At 42.1% G+C, this 19,718-nt stretch overlaps 1 protein-coding gene across 6 annotated transcripts in view; it reads right to left on the bottom strand.

Moving 5' to 3' along the window:
* Window positions 1–8,594: 8,594 nt before the first annotated feature.
* HEPH (hephaestin) overlaps window positions 8,595–19,718 on the bottom strand; it is an 80,436-nt gene continuing 69,312 nt past the window's right edge. For 3 of the 6 annotated variants that reach the window (XM_068533846.1, XM_068533843.1, XM_068533845.1), the window contains exons 16-21: window positions 19,478–19,584; window positions 18,130–18,355; window positions 15,545–15,684; window positions 14,530–14,692; window positions 11,625–11,669; window positions 8,595–9,287 (exon numbers count right to left, since the gene is read on the bottom strand). In XM_068533846.1, the coding sequence (XP_068389947.1) occupies window positions 9,055–9,287; window positions 11,625–11,669; window positions 14,530–14,692; window positions 15,545–15,684; window positions 18,130–18,355; window positions 19,478–19,584 (914 nt within the window). In that variant the 3' untranslated portion in view covers window positions 8,595–9,054. The remainder of the gene's footprint in view (window positions 9,288–11,624; window positions 11,670–14,529; window positions 14,693–15,544; window positions 15,685–18,129; window positions 18,356–19,477; window positions 19,585–19,718) is intronic. The other 3 variants (XM_068533844.1, XM_068533847.1, XM_068533848.1) reach the window with 3 other exon arrangements.

Below are 19,718 nucleotides of genomic sequence, written 5' to 3'. Positions count from 1 at the left end.
GGTGCTCCTATGTTGGGTGCATAAATATATATAATTGTTATATCTTCTTCTTAGATTGATCCCTTGATCATTATATAGTGTCCTTCTTTGCCTCTTGTAATAGTCTTTGTTTTTAAGTCTATTTTTTCTGATATGAGAATTGGTACTCCAGCTTTCTTTTGATTTCCATTTGCATGGAATATCTTTTTCCATCCCCTCACTTTCAGTCTGTATGTGTCCCTAGGTCTGAAGTGTGTCTCTTGTAGACAGCATATATACGGGTCTCATTTTTGTATCCATTCACCCAGTCTATGTCTTTTGGTTGGAGCATTTAATCCATTTTCATTTAAGGCAATTATCGATATGTATGTTCCTATTACCATTTTCTTAATTGTTTTGGGTTTGTTATTGTAGGTCTTTTCCTTCTCTTGTGTTTCCTGCCCAGAGAAGTTCCTTTAGCATGTGTTGTAAAGCTGGTTTGGTGGTGCTGAATTTTTTTAGCTTTTGCTTGTCTGTAAAGGTTTTAATTTATCCATCGAATCTGAATGAGATCCTTGCTGGGTAGAGTAATGTTGGTTGTAGGTTTTTCCTTTTCATCACTTTAAATATGTCCTGCCACTCCTTTCTGCCTTGCAGAGTTTCTGCTGAAAGATCAGCTGTTAACCTTTTGGGGATTCCCTTGTATCTTATTTGTTGTTTTTCCCTTTCTGATTTTAATATTTTTTCTTTGTATTTAATTTTTGATAGTTTGAGTAAAATGTGTCTTGGCATGTTTCTCCTTGTATTTATCCTCTATGGGACTCTCTGTACTTCCTGGACTTTATTACCTATTTCCTTTCCCATATTAGGGAAGTTTTCAACTATAATCTCTTCAAATATTTCTCAGTCCCTTTCTTTTTCTCTTCTTCTTCTGGGACCACTATAGTTGAAATGTTTGTGCATTTAATGTTGTCCCAGAGGTCTCCGAGACTGTCCTGAATTCTTTTCATTCTTTTTTCTTTATTCTGCTCTGCAGTAGGTATTTCCACTATTTTATCTTCCAGGTCACTTACCCGTTCTTCTGCCTTAGTTATTCTGCTATTTACCATTTCCAGAGAATTTTTAATTTCATTTATTGTGTTGTTCATCACTGTTTGTTTGCTCTTTAGTTCTTCTAGGTCCTTGTTAAACGTTTCTTGTATTTTCTCCATTCTATTTCCATGATTTTGGATCATCTTTACCATCATTATTCTGAATTCCTTTTCAGGTAGACTGCCTATATCGTCTTCATTTGTTAGGTCTGGTGGGTTTTTGCCTTGCTCCTTCATCTGCTGTGTGTTTCTCTGTCTTCTCATTTTGCTTAACTTACTGCATTTGGGGTCTCCTTTTCGCAGGCTGCAGGTTCATAGTTCCCGTTATTTTTGGTGTCTGTCCCCAGTGGCTAAGGTTGGTTCAGTGGGGTCTGTAGGTTTCCTTTTGGAGGGGACTAGTGCCTGTGTTCTGGTGGATGAGGCTGGATCTTCTCTTTCTGGTGGACAGATCCACGTCTGGTCGTGTGTTTTGGGGTGTCTGTTGCCTTATTATGATTTTAGGCAGCCTCTCTTCTAATGGATGGTGTTGTGTTCCTGTCTAGGCCAGTTGTTTGGCCTAGGGTGTCCAGCACTGTAGCTTGCTGGTCGTTGAGTGGAACTGGGTCTTGGTGTTGAGATGGAGTTCTCTGGGAGATTTTTGCCATTTGATAATCCGTGCAGCTGGGAGGTCTCTTGTGGACCAGTGTCCTGAAGTTGGCTCTCCCACCTCAGAGGCACAGCCCTGACGCCTGGAGCACCAAGAGCCTGTCATTCACACAGCTCAGAATAAAAGGGACAAAAAGAAAAAAGAAAGGAAGAAGATGATAAAGTAAAATAAAATAAAATAAAATAATGTTATTAAAATAAAAATTAAAAAAATTTTTAAGTAATAAAGAAAAAATAAAGAGGAGAGCAACCAAACCAAAAAAGAAATTCACCGATGATAACAAGTGCAAAAAACTATACTAAACAAAAAATCGGAGAGACAAAATCCTAGAACAAATGGTAAAAACAAAGCTATACAGACAAAATCACACATAGAAGCATACACATACACACTCACAAAAAGAGAAAAAGGGAAAAAAAATATATATATATCGTTGCTCCCAAAGTCCACCTCCTCAATTTGGGATGATTCGTTGCCTATTCAGGTATTCCACAGATTCAGGGTACATCAAGTTGACTGTGGAGATTTAATCCGCTGCTCCTGAGGTTGCTGGGAGAAATTTCCCTTTTTCTTCTTTGTTTGCACAGCTCCTGGGGCTCAGCATTGGACTTGGCCCCTCCTCTGCATGTAGGTCGCCTGAGGGCGTCTTTCCTTCATTCAGACAGGTCTGGGTTAAAGAATCAGCTGATTCGGGGGCTCTGGCTCAATCAGGCTGGGGGTGAGGGAGTTGCACAGAATGTGGGGCAAGCCTGATGCGGCAGAGGCCAGCGTGACATTGCACCAGCCTGAGGCATGCCGTGTGTTCTCCCTGGGAAGTTGTCCCTGGATGATGGAACCCTGGCTGTGGTGGGCTGCACAGGCTCTTGGGAGCAGAGGTGTGGATAGTGACCTGTGCTTGCACACAGGCTTCTTGGTGACTGCAGTAGCAGCCTTAGCATCTCATTCCCGTCTCTGGGGTCTGCGCTGATAGCCGCAGCTGGCGCCCATCTCTGGACCTCCTTTAAGCAGTGCTCTTAATCCCTTCCCCTCGTGCACCAGGAAACAAAGAGGCAAGAAAAAGTCTCTTGCCTCTTCGGCAGCTCCAGACTTTTTCCCGGACTCCCTCCCAGGTAGCCGTGGCGCACTAGCCCCCTTCAGGCTCTGTTCAGGCAGCCAACCCCGATCCTCTCCCTGGGATCCGACCTCCGTAGCCCAAGCCTCAGCTCCCAGCCCCCACCCACCCCGACGGGTGAGCACAAAAGCCTCTCGGGCTGGTGAGTGCTGGTTGGCACTGATCCTCCTTGCAGAAATCTCTCTGCTTTGCCCTCTGCACCCCTGTTGCTGCACTCTCCTCTGTGGCTCCGAAGCTCCCCCCTCTGCCAACCGCTGTCTCCACCCATGAAGGGGCTTCCTGATGTGTGGAAACCTTTCCTCCTTCACAGCTCCGTCCCACTGGTGCAGGTCCTGTCCCTATTCCTTTGTCTCTGTTTTTTCTTTTTTCTCGTTTGCCCTACCCAGGTACGTGAGGAGTTTCTTGCTTTTTGGGAGGTCTGAGATCTTCTGCCAGTGTTCAGTATGTATTCTGTAGGAGTTGTTCCACATGTAGATGTATTTCTGATGTATTTTTGGGGAGGAAGGTGATCTCCACGTCTTACTATTCCGCCATCTTGAAGCTCCTCTCCCAATCTATGTTTTTAAAAGTTCTCACAATTTGCTGTGGAAAGGATGGGTAGTGGGAAGGCAAGGGTAAAAGTATGAACAGGGAGGAGGTTATTGCTTTTGTTGAGTTGAAAGTTGATAGTGGCCTGAACTTGGCTGGGGGTGTAGAAATGTTAAAAATAGGTTGATTTTGGATACATTTTGAATATACTACTGGTAGAAATTATGGTTATATTGGAAGTTAGGGGCGAGGGAAAGGAAGGGCTGAAGGATGACTCTTAAGTTTCCATCTTGAATAGCTTAACAGATGGTGATACCATTTGCTGAAATGGGATAGAATGGAGAAGGAGCACATTTAGTGGGAAAAAGCAATATTTCTCCATTAGACATATTAAAATATGACTTTCCTTTTCTACATCCTAAAGACACAATACATTCTCAAGCTCCCTGCTGTCATATATGTTGTTAGCCTGGCATAGAATGCTTTTTCACCTATCTACCAAGTTTCTCCTCATCCTTCAAGTTTCAGCTGAAGTATACTCTCTTTGCTATTCCTCCTGATCCCTCCCAGTTATCTGGTTCTTCCATCTGCTTTCAGAGCACTTTACTTATAACTGTCTTCTGTACTGGAAAATGAGCTTGAACAATTTATCCCTGTATCCTTAGTGTCTAACATAGTGTCTGAATTTTTTTTTAATTGTAACATGAGACTGGATGGAGGTATGGACAAGATGGCTGACTAGGTAGACCCTGAACTCACCTCCTCCCATGGGCACAATGAAACTGCAACTATTCAAAGAGCAACTATCCATGAGAGCAACCTGAAGACTAGCAGAAAAGACATGCTACAGCTAAAGATATAAATAAGGAATCACAAGATGAGTAGGAGAGACAGAGCTTCCGTATAGTTGAGACCCATATTCCCTGGTATGTGACCACAAAAGGAGAATAATCCCAATTGCACTGGTTCTTCCCATATTGGGCTCTCCGGCCATGTGGTCCTGCACCAGTAAGATGAGTCCCCAGAACATTTGACTTTGAAGGCCAGTGGGGCTTTTTGGAGACACAGTAGACTGTGAGAAACAGAGACTCCACCCTTAAAGGGCACACACAAAATTTCACATGCTCTGAGACTCAGAGCAGGATCAGTAATTTAAAAGAAGCCTGGGTCAGATCTGCTTACTGATTTTGGAGAGCCTCCTGGAGAGGCAGGAGGCAATTGAAACTCACCCTGGGGACACAGACACTGGCAGTAACCATTTGTGGGAGCTCATCCCACCAAGAGGACACTGGTGTTGGTAAGCACCATTGTTGCTTATTAGTGCTGGAACCTGGCCCCACCCATCAGCCATTTGGCACCAGTTCTGGGATGCTCCAGGTCAGGCAGCTAGCAGAGCAGGGACACAGCCCTACTCACCAGCAGGCCAGCTTCTGTAGGACCCCTCCCCCAAGACCCAAGCCCTCCCGGGATTGGACCCACCCACCAGAGGGCCCAGGAAGCAACCCCACCCACTAGTGGATCGTTACTAACCCTGGAACCCAGCATCACCCACCAGGGCATGGGCAACAGCCCCAGGATCCCCTGGGCCTTGTTCCTACCCACCCTTGTACTGACAACATCTCTGGGACCACCAGGGTCATGCAGCCAGAGATGCTGGGACCCAGCTCCACCCACCAGTGGGCTGTCATTAGCCGCAGGATTCCCTGGGCCCTGGCACCACCCACCAGTAGGACAACTTCAGCTCCAGAAACTCTGGGTCCCATAGGCAGAGACCTTAGGACCTGGCTTTGCCATCCTGTGGGCTAGCACTAGCCCTGGCACCAGGCCTCACCCACCAGCAGGCAGACACCAGCCCCAGGATCACCAAGGCCCTGTAGGCAGCTGTGTCAACATACAGTGCAAACACCAGCAGCCTGTCACCAGCCCCAGGATTCCCTGGTCCCTTGCCCTATCCACCTACCTATACCAACTCTAGGGTACCCAGGGTCCTGCAGAGAGTTACCTCAATCTCTGGTCCCACCCACCAGTGTTTTGGCATTAGCCCTGGGTCATCCTGGGCTCTGGAGCTGGACACCAGTGGGCCAACACCAGCTCTGGGAACCCCTGCCCCACAGCAAGTGACCCCAGGACCTAGCTCTGCAAGTCAGTTGACACCCAGGACCGAGCTTCAGCTGCTTGTGTGTGAGCACCAGCTCTGGGACCATGGCAGCCTTGCATCCAGCTGTGGCAAGAACCAGCCTATCCTCTAGCAGGCCAACACCACTCCAGTATGTCCTGGGGCCCCACCCTACAGCAGGTCGACACTTGCTCTGAGATCCCTGGCACCAGAGCCAGCCACCATGGGACCCGGCTATATGCACTGGTGGGCCAACACTAGCCCTGAGATCCCCCTGGGCTCAGTAGCCAGTCAACCTGTGACATGGCCACACCCATCTGTGGCTTGGCACCAGGACCTGGAGTCCCCTGACTGTGAAAGCAGCCATACCAGGACATGGCCTTGATCACCTGTGGCTCACAGCCTCTGCACAAGGCAGTGTCTGGCAACCAACTGGACAGGGAGACAGTCCCACTTACCAGTGTCCTCACAGTAATCAGCCCACCACAACAGAAGGACCCACACAGCCCACATAGAGGGCACCCAGAAAGTATACTGTCTTTTCTCATTCAAGTTGTGATTTTACTGATTCTTCGTATGATGGAACTCTGAATCATATTAAAACGATCTATTTTAGGAGGCAGTAACCCTGTTTATGTTTAGCATAAGTCCTGGCATAATTTTGTGTTTAATGACAATGTAACTTTCAGAGACTTTGCTGTGCTCTTCAGTTTTGCTTGGTTTCTCTGATGTCACTGAGGTTCCTATTGACCTCTGCCAGAACCATTATTTTCTCTGGGTAGGAAAAGGGATTCTCCAGCTTACAGGCACAAAGAGTGCTTCCTGGGCTTCAGCTTGCTATGTTGGGATTCTCCTTGCAGTTGCTTCCTAATGTCTAACTGGGGGAGGAGAGTCTCTGGTCAGCAGAGATGAAGAGCAGCTTCCATGGTTACTTGATGTAAGCAAGGCTCCTCCCCAGTCCCTCGTTCCAGAGTCCCAGGCCCACCTGGGGTTGTCACTAGGACTCCTTTTTGACTTTGGGCTGCATTCTTCTAGGTTAGGTGTTAAGAAGATGCTTTGTTGCTATGTTTCTCTGTTCTTCTTCAGGCTGCCTTCCTCTTCTCTATCTTTTTGAGTCCTTCTATTGTTGTCTTTTTAAATTACCTCCAAGGTTTATTTATCTCCAGAGAGACATGAACCTATGGCAGCTCATCTAAACTGGAAGTCCAATTTATGTTTTTCAAACATCACTTTTCTGCATGGAGAATCAATTGTAGGAGGCTGGAGTGAATGTAAGGATATAAGCAGGAGGCTACTACACAAGTCCTGGTAACAGATGGTTGTGCTTTAGTCTGGGGTGGTAGCAAGGAAGATAGAAACAGATGAGTAAATTAAAGATATTTTGGAGGAAAAACAAGCAAGGCTTACTTTGGGGATTTCTGACTTGAGCAATTGAATGGATGGAAGTGCCACTTAATTGTCAAAAACATCTCCTACATCCCCAAAGGGAGCACACCCACTACAAAAATGCATACTTTTCTGTAATACATGGGCTTGAGCTTACATTTCCCAATCAGGAGCAGGGTTACACATTCAGAAGAAACGTATCCCCATCTCACCTACTTCTCCTTGTCTCAGATTCGTGACTGAGACCACCTTCCATTTGCATACAAATTACAATAATTGAGTAGAGTCCCCAGAGTGCACTGAGTTTTCAATAACCTTCACTTTAACAATACACCAACAGAGTTCTGCTGTTAAGTGCATTGATTATGCAATGGTTTAAATACTCTCATTTGATTTTATCACTAATAATCCAAATCTTCTCCCTACCCCACGCCCTGATATGTTTCTGAGACTTCCAGTAAAGCTCTCCACAGAGCCATTGACCACAATAAACCAAGATGAATGATGGGCTCTGGCCTGTGTTTTACCCTCCAACTTTCAACATTATTTAGTAACTGAACACCAGCTTTGTGGGTTTCTACAGTTAATCTGCAAAGTGTTGCTAACTAGGCAGACAGTTTTGCTGGAAAGACAGGAAAAGGAAAGTTGGATTCAATATGGGTAACAAATGATGGAGATTAGTGGAGTTTCCATGATATAGAAGGATGAAGCAGGTATTTGGAGTGGAATAGATGAAGGCTTGAATCCCCACTCAATTTTTAGCTGAATGGCCTGGGGTAAAATCACTTACTCTCTATAATCATTTGTTTACTAAAAGGTAAAACAAAGTATCACCCTGATAGAACTAAGGGAAGTAGAATGCAATCAGGTATTAGATGCTTTGTAAAGTGTAAAGCACTATGCATTTCAGTTATTATTTTAACTGTCCCTGATGGCTCTTCCATTCTCCACTTGCCATGTGAAATGGTATTATGGATACTATAGCAAGAATGGGCCATCTTATCCCATCCCTACTCTGCGTCTTGTCTGTGCTCTCTGACCAAGGTTTTAGAGAGGCTTGAACTTGTAAGTGACAAAGGAATATTGCTTTAAATTACCAGAGGAAGGACTCTACCCTATAAAGAGGCCCTCAAAATTGCAAGTAGACCTCTCATACCCCCAACTACCAAAAGAGCCCATTAGATCTGTGCCCACCTCTCCTTGCCCAGTGTAAAGGTTTGAGCCTAGTTTCAGCACTCTATTTCCCTCTGGCAACTTTTCTTAGCATTCAGAATACTTTTGGCACTTATGGGTCAAAAGATGGTACCCACCACTCTGATTCTGAGGCTTCCTCTGGGGCAGCTTCTTCACTTCCAAAACACAAACCTGCAGGGTCCACACAGGATAGGCAGACCCATTCTATGCCCAACACTAGTCACCCCCACCAGTCTTGCTGCGTGCTCTCTTTTTCAATAACAGTCACAACCTCCCAGAGGCCACAGAGACAATCAAAATCAGCAAGTTCACTTTTATGGTGTTCTAACAAGCACTTTAATGTGTAGGATTTTCTGACTAAAACATGGAGAGGACACTCAACATTCCCTTCAGTGCAACTGTGCCAAGAACTTGGAGTACTGGCTTCCTGAGGAGCTTTTGCCTCCAAAGGTTGTAGTTGCTCATGACAACAATATTCTATCTACCCACTTAACCAAAATAGTCCACTGCCAAGAAGAATCAAAATACAATTTAGATCTTAAAATCCCACCCCACCCATTCCCCATCATGCCTATGTTCTTAGTCCTTAGTTTAGATTCGGATTATCATCACAGCTCACTTAGCCTCAGTTCAAATTGAACTTGCCTAGGTCCTGTAAAGCAGTAGAAACCTAAACAGTGAAACTTACTCTTGGTATCTACTTTGTGAGAAGAGTCAGTTTTTAGAAATTTCCAGACCTTCCAAGTGTCAGTGGGTGATATTATAATATAGCTGTTGAAATTTGCGATATTAGATACTAGGGGACTCACTTAGCCCCAGGTGCCCAAGTGGAGTAAAGAAACTAAAGAAAAAGAAAGCATATCATTTCCATGTAAATAAATTAGTGAAGAAATATTCTCTTGAGTTTGATTCCCTCCTCTGCCTCTCTAAAACCCATGCCCCTTTGACAGTGACAGTGAGGTCAGCTGTTAGTCCATGGCCTGCTGGGAGTGTGTTCCAGATGTGCAGTTCCAGGATCCAGCTGTTATTGCTTGAGAGACAGAAGCTTGAAGCTGTCATCCAGGATGGACCTCCTGTTGCGCCGTAGCTTTCTCTGCCGATGCTGGTACCACACCACACCACCAAGAGCCAGAGCAATGAGCAGGAGAGTGACACCCATGGCAATCAAGACAGAAGTCAGTATCTCGATATCCTTTACAGGGATCTGCATGCCCAGCATCCTCACATTGCTTTCTCCAATGTCACTGGGGATTGCTACTGAAATGGAACAAGAGGAAAGTGGGAACCCTGGGATAGAGAATACTCTAAAATGTCTTCTTTTATAGTCAACTCTGGGAGAGGAGAAATAAGGTCATCCAAATAGGACAGAGGAACTATCCTTATCCCTTAAAAGATCAGCCAGTGATGACAGATTCGGAGGTTACAGAGAACCAGCGTAACAAAATGTCATAGCTGAGAAAATCATTAGGAAGCATTGAGGCACCAATCCCCCCATGGAAAGAGCTAACACTCAGAGTGAGAAGGGCCTTGACATATTTCTTTAAATATATAAAAGCCTGTGATGTAGAAAAAAAAAAAAAAAAGAATTGAATTTGTTTGCGTGGTTCCAGAGGGTAGAACTGGGAGCAGTAAGTAGAAATTCCTGAGAAGCAGTTTGACTCAATTATCTAGCTTATCAATACTCACTTTGACCATTGGACCATGACAAGAGCCTGCCTCTGTGCTGTCTGGTCTCTCCCATCTTTGGGTCATTATAACACTGATGTCACATTGATCTTTCTAGGTGAAATATCTAATTTTCTTAGTTCCTGGCATACAAACTTTTGATGATCTCCAATTAGCCTATGGAATAAAGCTCAGACTCAAGTCAGACATTGCAACTCTCATGATCAGATTCTAACTTAGCCTACTCTTATTTACTATCTTCAGGGATAGCAACTCATTCTTTGTTCTGCAGAATGGGTGAGCCTCTTTCAGGCTTCCAAGACTTTCTCATGCTGCTCCAGTTGCCTGAACACCCTTTCTTCTTCCTCACCATTCTATCCCTAGCTTAAACATTATAGGTCTCAGCAAAGCTTTCTTCAATTCAGCTGTATAACTAACAATGGTCTTTCTTTTGTGTGCCCAGAGTACCTGTACTGTTTGTACTCCCACAATTTACTTGCTTGGGCCAAGTCACTTCTGGATTTCAGTCTCCTCTTTTATAAAATGGGGATAATAACCATATTTAATTCAGTGGTTTATTGTGAGGCTTGAGTGAGTTGATATTTATAAAATATTTAACATAGCTCCTGGAAGACAGCAAATGTACAATAATTGATCAGTTGTTATTATTGTTTCCCCACTTTAAAAAAATAACATATAGTATCCAGCACTGCAATTATTGTCTCTGTGTCTCATTCCACTTTTAGACATGAATCTCTTGGAAAATAGTGACTATGTCTTACTTTTGTGGTGTCTCTGGCAGTTAGTATGTGTTTGATGAATGTATAATTGGATGAATCAATACTCTTACAGAACTGAGAGAAGATGAAATATAATGAGTTCAAATGGAAGCTGGGAAACATTCTGGTTTTGAGTTTACATTCTACCACTTACTTCTCTTGTGACCTTGGAAAAATCACTTTCCATCTCTCAGTTTCTCATGCAGAAAATATTGGGCTTTAGTAGACCACCAGTTTTGAGAGGTTTTCCCCACTGTTGAACCTTTTTAACAGACAAGAGCTTATGAGGATGTATGTATATATATACACACTGATATATACAAATGCATATACAAATGTATGCACAAAATATGTATATATACAGATATATGTGTGTATATATATACAAATACATATACATATGGGTATGTCACTCTGCTCTCTCTGCTTCACCTTACCTCTCCCTAACCCTCCAGGACATATCCTATTCCCCTGGTTGACTGTTTATAAGATACTTATTTCATTAGGAACTTTCCAAACAGAGCTGAAAAACCTCCAGACTAAACTGAAGATCTCTAACATCCATTCTAGCCTCTCAGAACTTTCTGAATCTTTCTCAGTTCAGGTACAAATGAGGTAGAGAGTGAAAGCATTATTTGAACCCAGCCTGGATAGAACAAGAATCTCTATTTTCTGGAAGGACAGAAATGGATGGTTCTAAAGAGTCAACTATTTAGTATTCTATAGATGAAAGAATAATTACCTGGTGCAGACTGAATGGCATTTGTCCTAGTTTCACACTATCCTTGTGGGGAATTCATGTCTGTGCTATAGCACCTTCATTCACAACTCAGCAAGACCTTGAATTTTATTCCCCTTCACACATTAGTAAGAGGAAAAGATAGTAGCCTTCAACTGAGGATGAGACAATTTTCCTCAACTCAGGAGGTTGGGCATGGGGGTCAGAGAGAATAAACATGCTGAGGGAAGCTTAACTGGAAGCTTAACCTTAGATTCCTGGCTTCTGAAGTCTTAAATAAATCTCAGGATGCTTTCTGCTAGTATTGAGGTCCATCTTTCAGCCATGTGAAACCCATCTTCTAGAGGCACTGCACTTTTCCCCAAATGCACAACATATATAACTACCCAATCTGTGTATCATTCTCCCTACCTTTTCCAGTCTCTTCAGAGATGATGGTGGTAGTGCTTAAGTGTTCTGGAGGAAAAAGAAAAAAGAGGTTAGTCCTATTATTCTTCCTACCTATCCACAGGCTTGTTGTAGGAGGTTAGCATTGGTTGGAGGAAACTCTCTGTGATATAGTAAGCAAAATGGAGGTGACTGGAATTAACTATCTTGTGATCAAAGTCAGTATTAGTATGTGGATTTGATTTTGAGCAGTGACACAAAATATGAGCAAGAGCATAGGCTTAGGAGTCCAAAGGGTAAGTCACCCCTCTGCCAATATTTACATATTTATTGGCAATTTATCCTCATTATTGCTCTTTTTGCCACCTTTTCCCAGTCTTCCTTCAGGAAGCCCCTGCTCTTTGTCAAACCTACATCCCTACATATTCAACCTTTTTAGAATACTTCTTCCTCTTCTTGCTTTAATGAGGCTGAGCTCTTTTCTGAGAACTGTACTTCCTTTTTATCTTCTCAATGCTGCTTTGATATTATTTATTATTCCTCCCCTTTTTGCAAAGATCCATTACTTTTGAGGCTTATATTATTTGGCTAAAAAACCACAACCACTTCTTGCCACTGTTACCTAGCAGTTCTCTTCATTCATGGAAGTCTTTGGTGCGTGGCTCAGTCTTTCTTGTCTTCAATTCCCATCATGAGTGTTGACCCATCCAACACTTAAGCCTCACAGTTTTTAGGCCTCTTAACTCTAACAAATTTCAAATATACTCCAACTCTATCAACCACTCTTATGGTCACATTGGACTAATTATGCAGAATTGCTCCATCTCATAAGTCTAAAATCTAACAACAGCCTCCTATTCTCTCCATGTTCTAATGCTATTTATTCTATTTCACCTGTTATTTTCTCCTCTCATGAAGACCTCCTGGACACTTCCATTTTTCTCACCTCACCAGTTTCATCCTGTTTTTTTCTTCCATTCCTGGCCAGGCTGGACTCCATTGTCTATCACTTCAACTACTAACTTACCAGGAATGTTATAATCATTTGCTGAAACCCCAGTAACTATACTTTCCTTGTATTTTTTTCTGGTATGATGAGTGCTGGTGGAGAAACATCACACAATTGTAAAGATCAGTATCCTTTGGGCCCAACTTCAACTAAGTCCTCAGTGCTGCTTGGCAATAATTAATTTATTTTCCATCACTCAGAGTAACTTTTTCCCCACCACCCAGAGTGGTTATTTCATAACCACTTTGCCCACTCTTCTCAAGCCCCTTACACTACCACCTATCTTTCATCCTCAGTAGATGACTCTGTCTCCTCCATCACAGATGAAACACAGACCATCAGACAGAAATATCTACCTTTTTGTCAAGCCTCTCACCCAAACCTACACATTGGTCTTTTTCTGTTTTCTCTCTTCTTTTAGTAGAAAAAAATGACCTTACCCCACTCTAATATTTTTTTGTAGCTCTGGCTTTCATCCCCTGCTTCTTCACCAGGAAGCCCTTTCCAACAATTAGTCTTTTATTCCCTATCTGTCTTCAACTCTTCCCTCTGGTTGGCCTGTTAGCTTATATGTGATTGGAACAATATCAAATTAGACCATAGTCTGTCAAACAAACAAAAGGTAAATAGGTAAAATTTATGGACTGGCTCATTATTATAGAGAGAGGTAAGCTATTCTTATTCATGGAAGTTCCTTGATGATATGTATTGATGCAGTCTCTTATCTATTAGATGGTCCATATTTGACATGACCCGTTACTACATATGGAGACAATCTGTTGCTTTGGATCTATAGCATCTTGATGATACATCAATTCACCACTTGACTTTGATTCTAAGGACTGACAGAATACAACAAAGAATTATGTGTGCCTGTCTGGGTGGTGGGGAATAGTACTACTAATAGTAGTAACTGGAAGACACATTCTAGCAGTATGTGTTACCAGAGAACAAAGTTTTCCAAAGATATAGGAAATCATAATGTACAATTATTCGTCTCCCTCCCTGGGGGTAAAGAGCAGAGTTGTATTTTCTACCCTGGTTTGCTAGCCCTGTTTGAATGCCTAAAGACATTTTCCCACTTTCTATTCCTGCTGACAGAATGTCAATGGCTGGGAATCCCAGAATACCTACCTCAATATAACCAGTTTTCAAAACAGCATGACTTAAAAAAAAAAAAGAACAGGAGAAAAAAAACCTCTCTGGATTCATGTGGGTCCCAAGAGTTTCTATTGAGCCTCTTGCAAGGGGGATAATGATGAGTACTGGATTCAGGTTAAGAGGCTTAAGAAGTGAGACTCAACCCTTTAATGGCCCAAAGACACAAAATTCAACACAGCCTACTCTTCTATGTTATTGGTGATGAACAAAGATTTATTGGTAAAGAAAATACCCTGGCTATTACGTCTCCATATAACAAATACAAAGAAAAAGTTTTTTCCATCCTTGTTAGCATCTGTCTGGGATTAGTTGTAATTGAAGGCTAATATCTCTTTCCAGCCTTAGACAATCCCCACAAAACAAACCAATTAAGGGGTGACTGTTAGAATTATATTTTTCCTTTTTATAAAAAAAGAACTCATTAATAAGATTCCTTTGAAATAGTACCTCTAATAAACTCTAAAATAATAAATTTACATAAAAATTAAATATATTCAAAGGAAACAAATCTACACTAAGCATCAATGCATACAGCCCAGCCAGGCTGAGTCAATTCATGTGAGCTCAACAAGTATCAAAGAAATTCGGAGGGGGCATGAGCAGGGGAGCAACAGGGAATGAGAAATATTGGTTGGGAGAACACGAGAAGGGGTCTGTTCTGTCTTCTTGGGATCAGAAGACGGATGCAAGTCACTTCTTGGATTATCTGGTTCTTACAGGCTAGATACAGTGCTAGAAGATAGCCTAATTAGGCTTTACCTCTTTGGGACAAAACCATAAAGACAGTCTCCATGCCAGCATGGACATGGTCAGTAACATGACAGTGAAGCAGCCATGTCCCAGGGTTGCTGGTCACCATCTCCACAACCTCAAAGGTTCCTGGGAACAGATCCACCACGTCTGCCCGGTAGCTCTCTCCACTCTGCAAGAGAGATTGTGGGTGAGAGAGAGAAAGTGAAGGGTAGAGATAGTCTCAGAGCTTATAGGAATTAAAAGGCTTGGGTATCCACACCAGGGACATGGAACTTCAAGATTCACAGACCAGAGAACAGCTTGAAGATTCCATCTTATCCATCTCCTCTGTGAACCCACCCATACAAACTGACTCAACAGAGGAGACTCTCTCCTCCTACTTTTTCTTAAAGTGTTCCAAAGTAAAGTTCATTTAGTCTTTCATTAGGGGGCTAAAAACTAGTATATCCATACTTTTTAGCAGGCTTAAGCCTTGACCCCTAGGAAGGATCCACATATATACTTTAGAAATGAAACTCAATTTAGTTTCTCCTCTATGCCACCACCTTTATCAGGACTTTAAGTCTTTAAGTCCACATTAATGCCTACAACTCTGACCCCTTTCCCTAAGACAAAATCTTCTTCTTCAAAACCCACATGTTGTCCCAGGTAGGTCCTGAATTGAAGTTCAGGAATGGATTAAGAACTTTCAGAGATTGTGAGACACTACTCTGAAATTTCTTATTCAGGATGACTGCTTACTGGACCTCAAGTCCCTGACTGAGACCCAATTACATTTATTCCTTCAATCTCCTTATTCCATAAATGAGCCATTCATTTCTTCTATATCATAAGGGAAAGCTAAGGCCTGGAGGGCAATGATTGACCTTGGGATACAAAGCCAAACTAGAATTCCCTGATCAATACTCCACGTACAAGACCTTTCTTCTTTTAACTGATTATTATCATGTTTCTTTTTATTCTCTTCTTTCTTAATGGATATCAAAGCAGTCTGAGGGACTCAGCCTTCTTTCCAGCTCACCCGATAGAGAAAGCTTTCTGCATGGAAATGGACAGTGTGTAGGTCGATATCTTGTCCCATGGCCAGCATGTACCAAGCCACTCGTTCTCCTTGGTACATGGTAAGGCCCCTGAGGTTGGCATAGAGCTTTCCATTAATGGCTGTAAGAGAAGAAAAACTATTTTATATCTCTCATTTTGACTTACCACTGCCACTACCCTAGAGCTAATCCCTATCATCTCTGATGATAGCAATACCCTCCTAAATTCTCTCATTTTTATTCCATTTGTCCCTCTCCAGTCTATCTTCCACATTGGTGTTATAAGAGTGGTCTTTCTAAGTAACTAATATGATCATGTTATTCTGCTGCTTAAAATACTTTAATAGCTCCCTCCTGCCCAAAATATCAAGTTCATGCCTCCTTAGCTCAGCCAACAAGGTCCTTCAAAATACAACCCCAAACTACCTTCCCAAACTCATCCACCACTATCTAACATATTTATTTCAATTAAGGTGATTTTTTCACCATCCCCCCATATGGCCCCATATTCATGTTCTCTGTGTTCTTGCTCATGTTTCTGATCTTCTCTCCCAGAAATTTTCCCACCTTTTATCCATCTTTTCAAAGCCCAGTCATACCTTCACCTCTTCTAATAATACTTCCCTGATCTAGCACCTCTCAGCACCTCTCATTGCCTGCATCCTTTTCCACATCTGAACTCCTCCAGTACTGTCTGTACCACCCTTTGGAACTCACTAGAAACTGCCTCCTACATTTACCTATCTTTTAATTTGTGGAATTTTATATCCCCAAGTAAGCTGTTGGTTTCTATTAGGCAGGAAATAAATGTATATACTATATTCCTTGTATTCTTCAGAACACCCAGCAGACACCTGAGCCTACAATAAATGTTAAAAAAAAATACCTGTCACATTCTTGGAATTTAAAATGATATTAACACATGGGACTCAACATCTGCCTCTTCCCAGGCCACATCCTATGCTTTAAAGACAACAAACCACTCATCACCATGTTAATTCACACTGTCAAGACTATGCCCAGGATACACTCCCCCACTTTTCATTTTCTCACAGAGGGAAGATGATTTATACTCTACATCCCAAGAGAGGAAATAATGGAAGGAACATTTATAGCCTGTCTATTTACTCTGGCCAAATTTTGTATTTGAGAGAAGGGACTAAATATGCTCAACTCAGTCTGACCATAGAAAGTGGTGCAGATGGATTTGTTATTCCATCATGGGGAAGATTTTGCCCCTGTGAAGGAGGAGGGTATTGTTGTCCCTCTACATCAATGACAGGATGAAAAATCTATCCATTGTTGGGGGAGTATTAGTAAGCCCATTTTGCTGCAGAACTAAATTCAGTTTGCCAATTAGCTTTCTCAGTAAGTTCACGTTTGACCTTAAGCATCCCTGCCTCTTTCTCAATTGGTTCAGGAATCTGGAAGTGAGGGAAATGGTATTATTTGTTTGCCCTCAGACACCAACATTATTTTTTTTTTCTCTAGTGCCGGCACTCAGAGAGTTTTCAACAAATGCTTGATAGATAAGTAGATAGATTGATTCCTGAAGAGTTTGGATGAATAAACACATAAACAAACAGATGGAAATGAGCATTAGCTAAACCCCTGCACTAGCAAGATCTGTGTCCTCTTTCCATTTTGGTTTCGGGCAATTTATTTCTCTGATTTGAAAGGAGCTAAAAAAAATTCATTTCGTAAAGTTTGAGAATCACTGGATTCAATGTGAATCGCTCATATTTCCATCAAGGGGAAATAGCTAGAATCTGTGTGACAATGAGATACTACTTTTGAGTTCCAGTAGAGTCACTATCAAAGCTGCGACTTATCCTCAAATCAAAGAAATACTACACTAGAAGAGATAGTGAGAAATCACTTTATACAGTCTGCTGCACTTAAATTCTCCCTCTTCTTTGAGATTTTCTCTATTTTTTTAAAGATACACAAATCTCTAGAACAAAGGAAGGCTTGAGTGCACAATTTACCTCCAAAATCCATTTGAGCATCAAGAAGCTCTTATTTGTATGTAATATAACCCAGTATGCTGCTCTCTGAGGCTCTCTCTCCAATCCTTCCATCTGTAAATTGAACCTTTGTTTTAAAAATAGATGAAAGGATAAGCTGTCCTTCATTTGTCTATATTAGAATCTATTGAGAAAACAGATCTCAGATCCAGAGTGGTAAGGAAATAAGATAATATTGCGAAACTAAACTCAGAATTTTTAAGTAGAGAGGCCCTAATCAGCCAGTCCACCAGGTACATTGAGGGTCATAAATGTCCATCTTGCCTTCTCTAATATGTTAAAATGTGCTAGTGTCACCACAGCAATTTTAGAGTCAGCTTCCTGCTTTCTGGGCACTTGAACTAACGTAGACCACATTACCTATTTTATATATGAAATATATAATACTGTAGTAGGAGACATTTCTTCTAATTTGTCCCCATTCCACTTTCCTATTCTTTCAGAAATTATGCTCCCTTGGGTTGTGATGTGCCTATCAGATACCCCCATGCAGCCAGTAGGGACTTCTTTGGAAGAGGGTTAGGTTCTTTTCTACAGACCATGCATTTTATTGCTCTCCAAGAAAGTCTCATCCTGTAGGTTAACATGGCCTGGATCCTGGGGCCCATAAGTTTCCACATTCTCTTCTAGATACCAAGACTGGTTCTCATCAAAAATCAAGAATAACAAGGCAAATTCTCGGTCCATGTCACGCCGTCCTCCATTGGGCTCTAGGATGCCCTTTCGGCAGATGGCCAAGGGTCCCACCAGGCCACTGTACATGTCCTAAGGATAGGAGGAAGAGGGAGAGAGTGAACTAGATGGAGTTGTTTCTGGGTGGTAGTGCTCTACAGAGAGACAGGCTGACATCCAAGCCCATTGTGCCCTCAGCACTTCATCATAATGTCTTGTATTTATAAGCACCTCAACTATATTATCTGAATTCATCCTCACAACCATCTTGGGACACAGGTAAGATATGCTATCTCACTTATGATTTATCTCTGCTGGACTATTCGTTGATCTCCAAACCCACCAATCACTTTCACAACACAATGCCTTTTCTCAGGCTGTTTCTTCCTCCTATAATGTCCACCCATCCACTATATCCCTATCTTTTATCACACTGCTATTCAGCTTCAAGGCTCAATGTATATCTACCTACCATTATTTTGCCTTCTCCAGTTTCCCCTTCATTCATCCTCTCCTCCAAGCAGAAGTAATCACTCTCTCATGGACCCCCACAGCACTTTCTATTAAATGGTTTTAAAGAGTTGCTAATACTAAGCTATATTTAAAATTTATTCTGTATATATATATATATATATATATATATATATATATATATATATAATATTTTATATATTTAATGTTAACGTTATGTTTATATTCACCTGTCCCCCACAACTAGATCACACTCTTTGAAAATGGGAACTGTATCTTACATTTGTATCATCCAAAGCACCAGGTAAAATGTAGTAGGCTCTCAATAAATGATAGCTGACATCTGCCTGTCAGCAGATGGGTGGCTACATAGATAAGCCCATTTTCCAGGAAACAGAGGCAGAATGACTTTCCTAAAGTCACTTCAAACGCAAGACAGAACAAAATTTGGGCTAGAAACCCAATCTCTTGACAACCAATTCTAGGTTTCTTAAATGATAACATACTGCCTTATATTATCCAAGAAGAAGAAACAAGGAAGAAAATCCTCAGAACTAACATGTGGTGCTACCTATTCCTTTCATCCCTCCTCCTACCTACTAGAATAAGCCCAGCATTTGAGGAATTTCACCTGAACCCTGGACTTTAGTGCTGGGCTTCTTACTACATCTGTTTAATAACTTCTTTTTGCTAGGCAACCTGGCCATTTCTGAGACAACTCCAGGAAGCCAATATTGTCTTTACCTTGATGGGATCCACTGCAGAATAATAGATCCAGGAAACACAAGTAGAATCATTGGGCCCAGGGCCAGATCTTTCTGGGATGTTCCATTGGTAAGTGAGAACCTCACCTAGAAGGGGTAACAGGAGTCTCCAGTTGGACCAGGTCAGAAATTTCTCCCAGTTCCCGGGTATCCCTAAGAGGCTGTGGCAGGTGAGTACCAGGACCTTTAAGATATTTCTCCATCATTTCCATATCAGTCTT

This window comes from Eschrichtius robustus, chromosome X, assembly GCF_028021215.1.
Source record: "Eschrichtius robustus isolate mEscRob2 chromosome X, mEscRob2.pri, whole genome shotgun sequence".
Taxonomy (NCBI): Eukaryota; Metazoa; Chordata; class Mammalia; order Artiodactyla; family Eschrichtiidae; genus Eschrichtius; species Eschrichtius robustus.
This window is presented reverse-complemented; position numbering and strand designations above follow the sequence as displayed.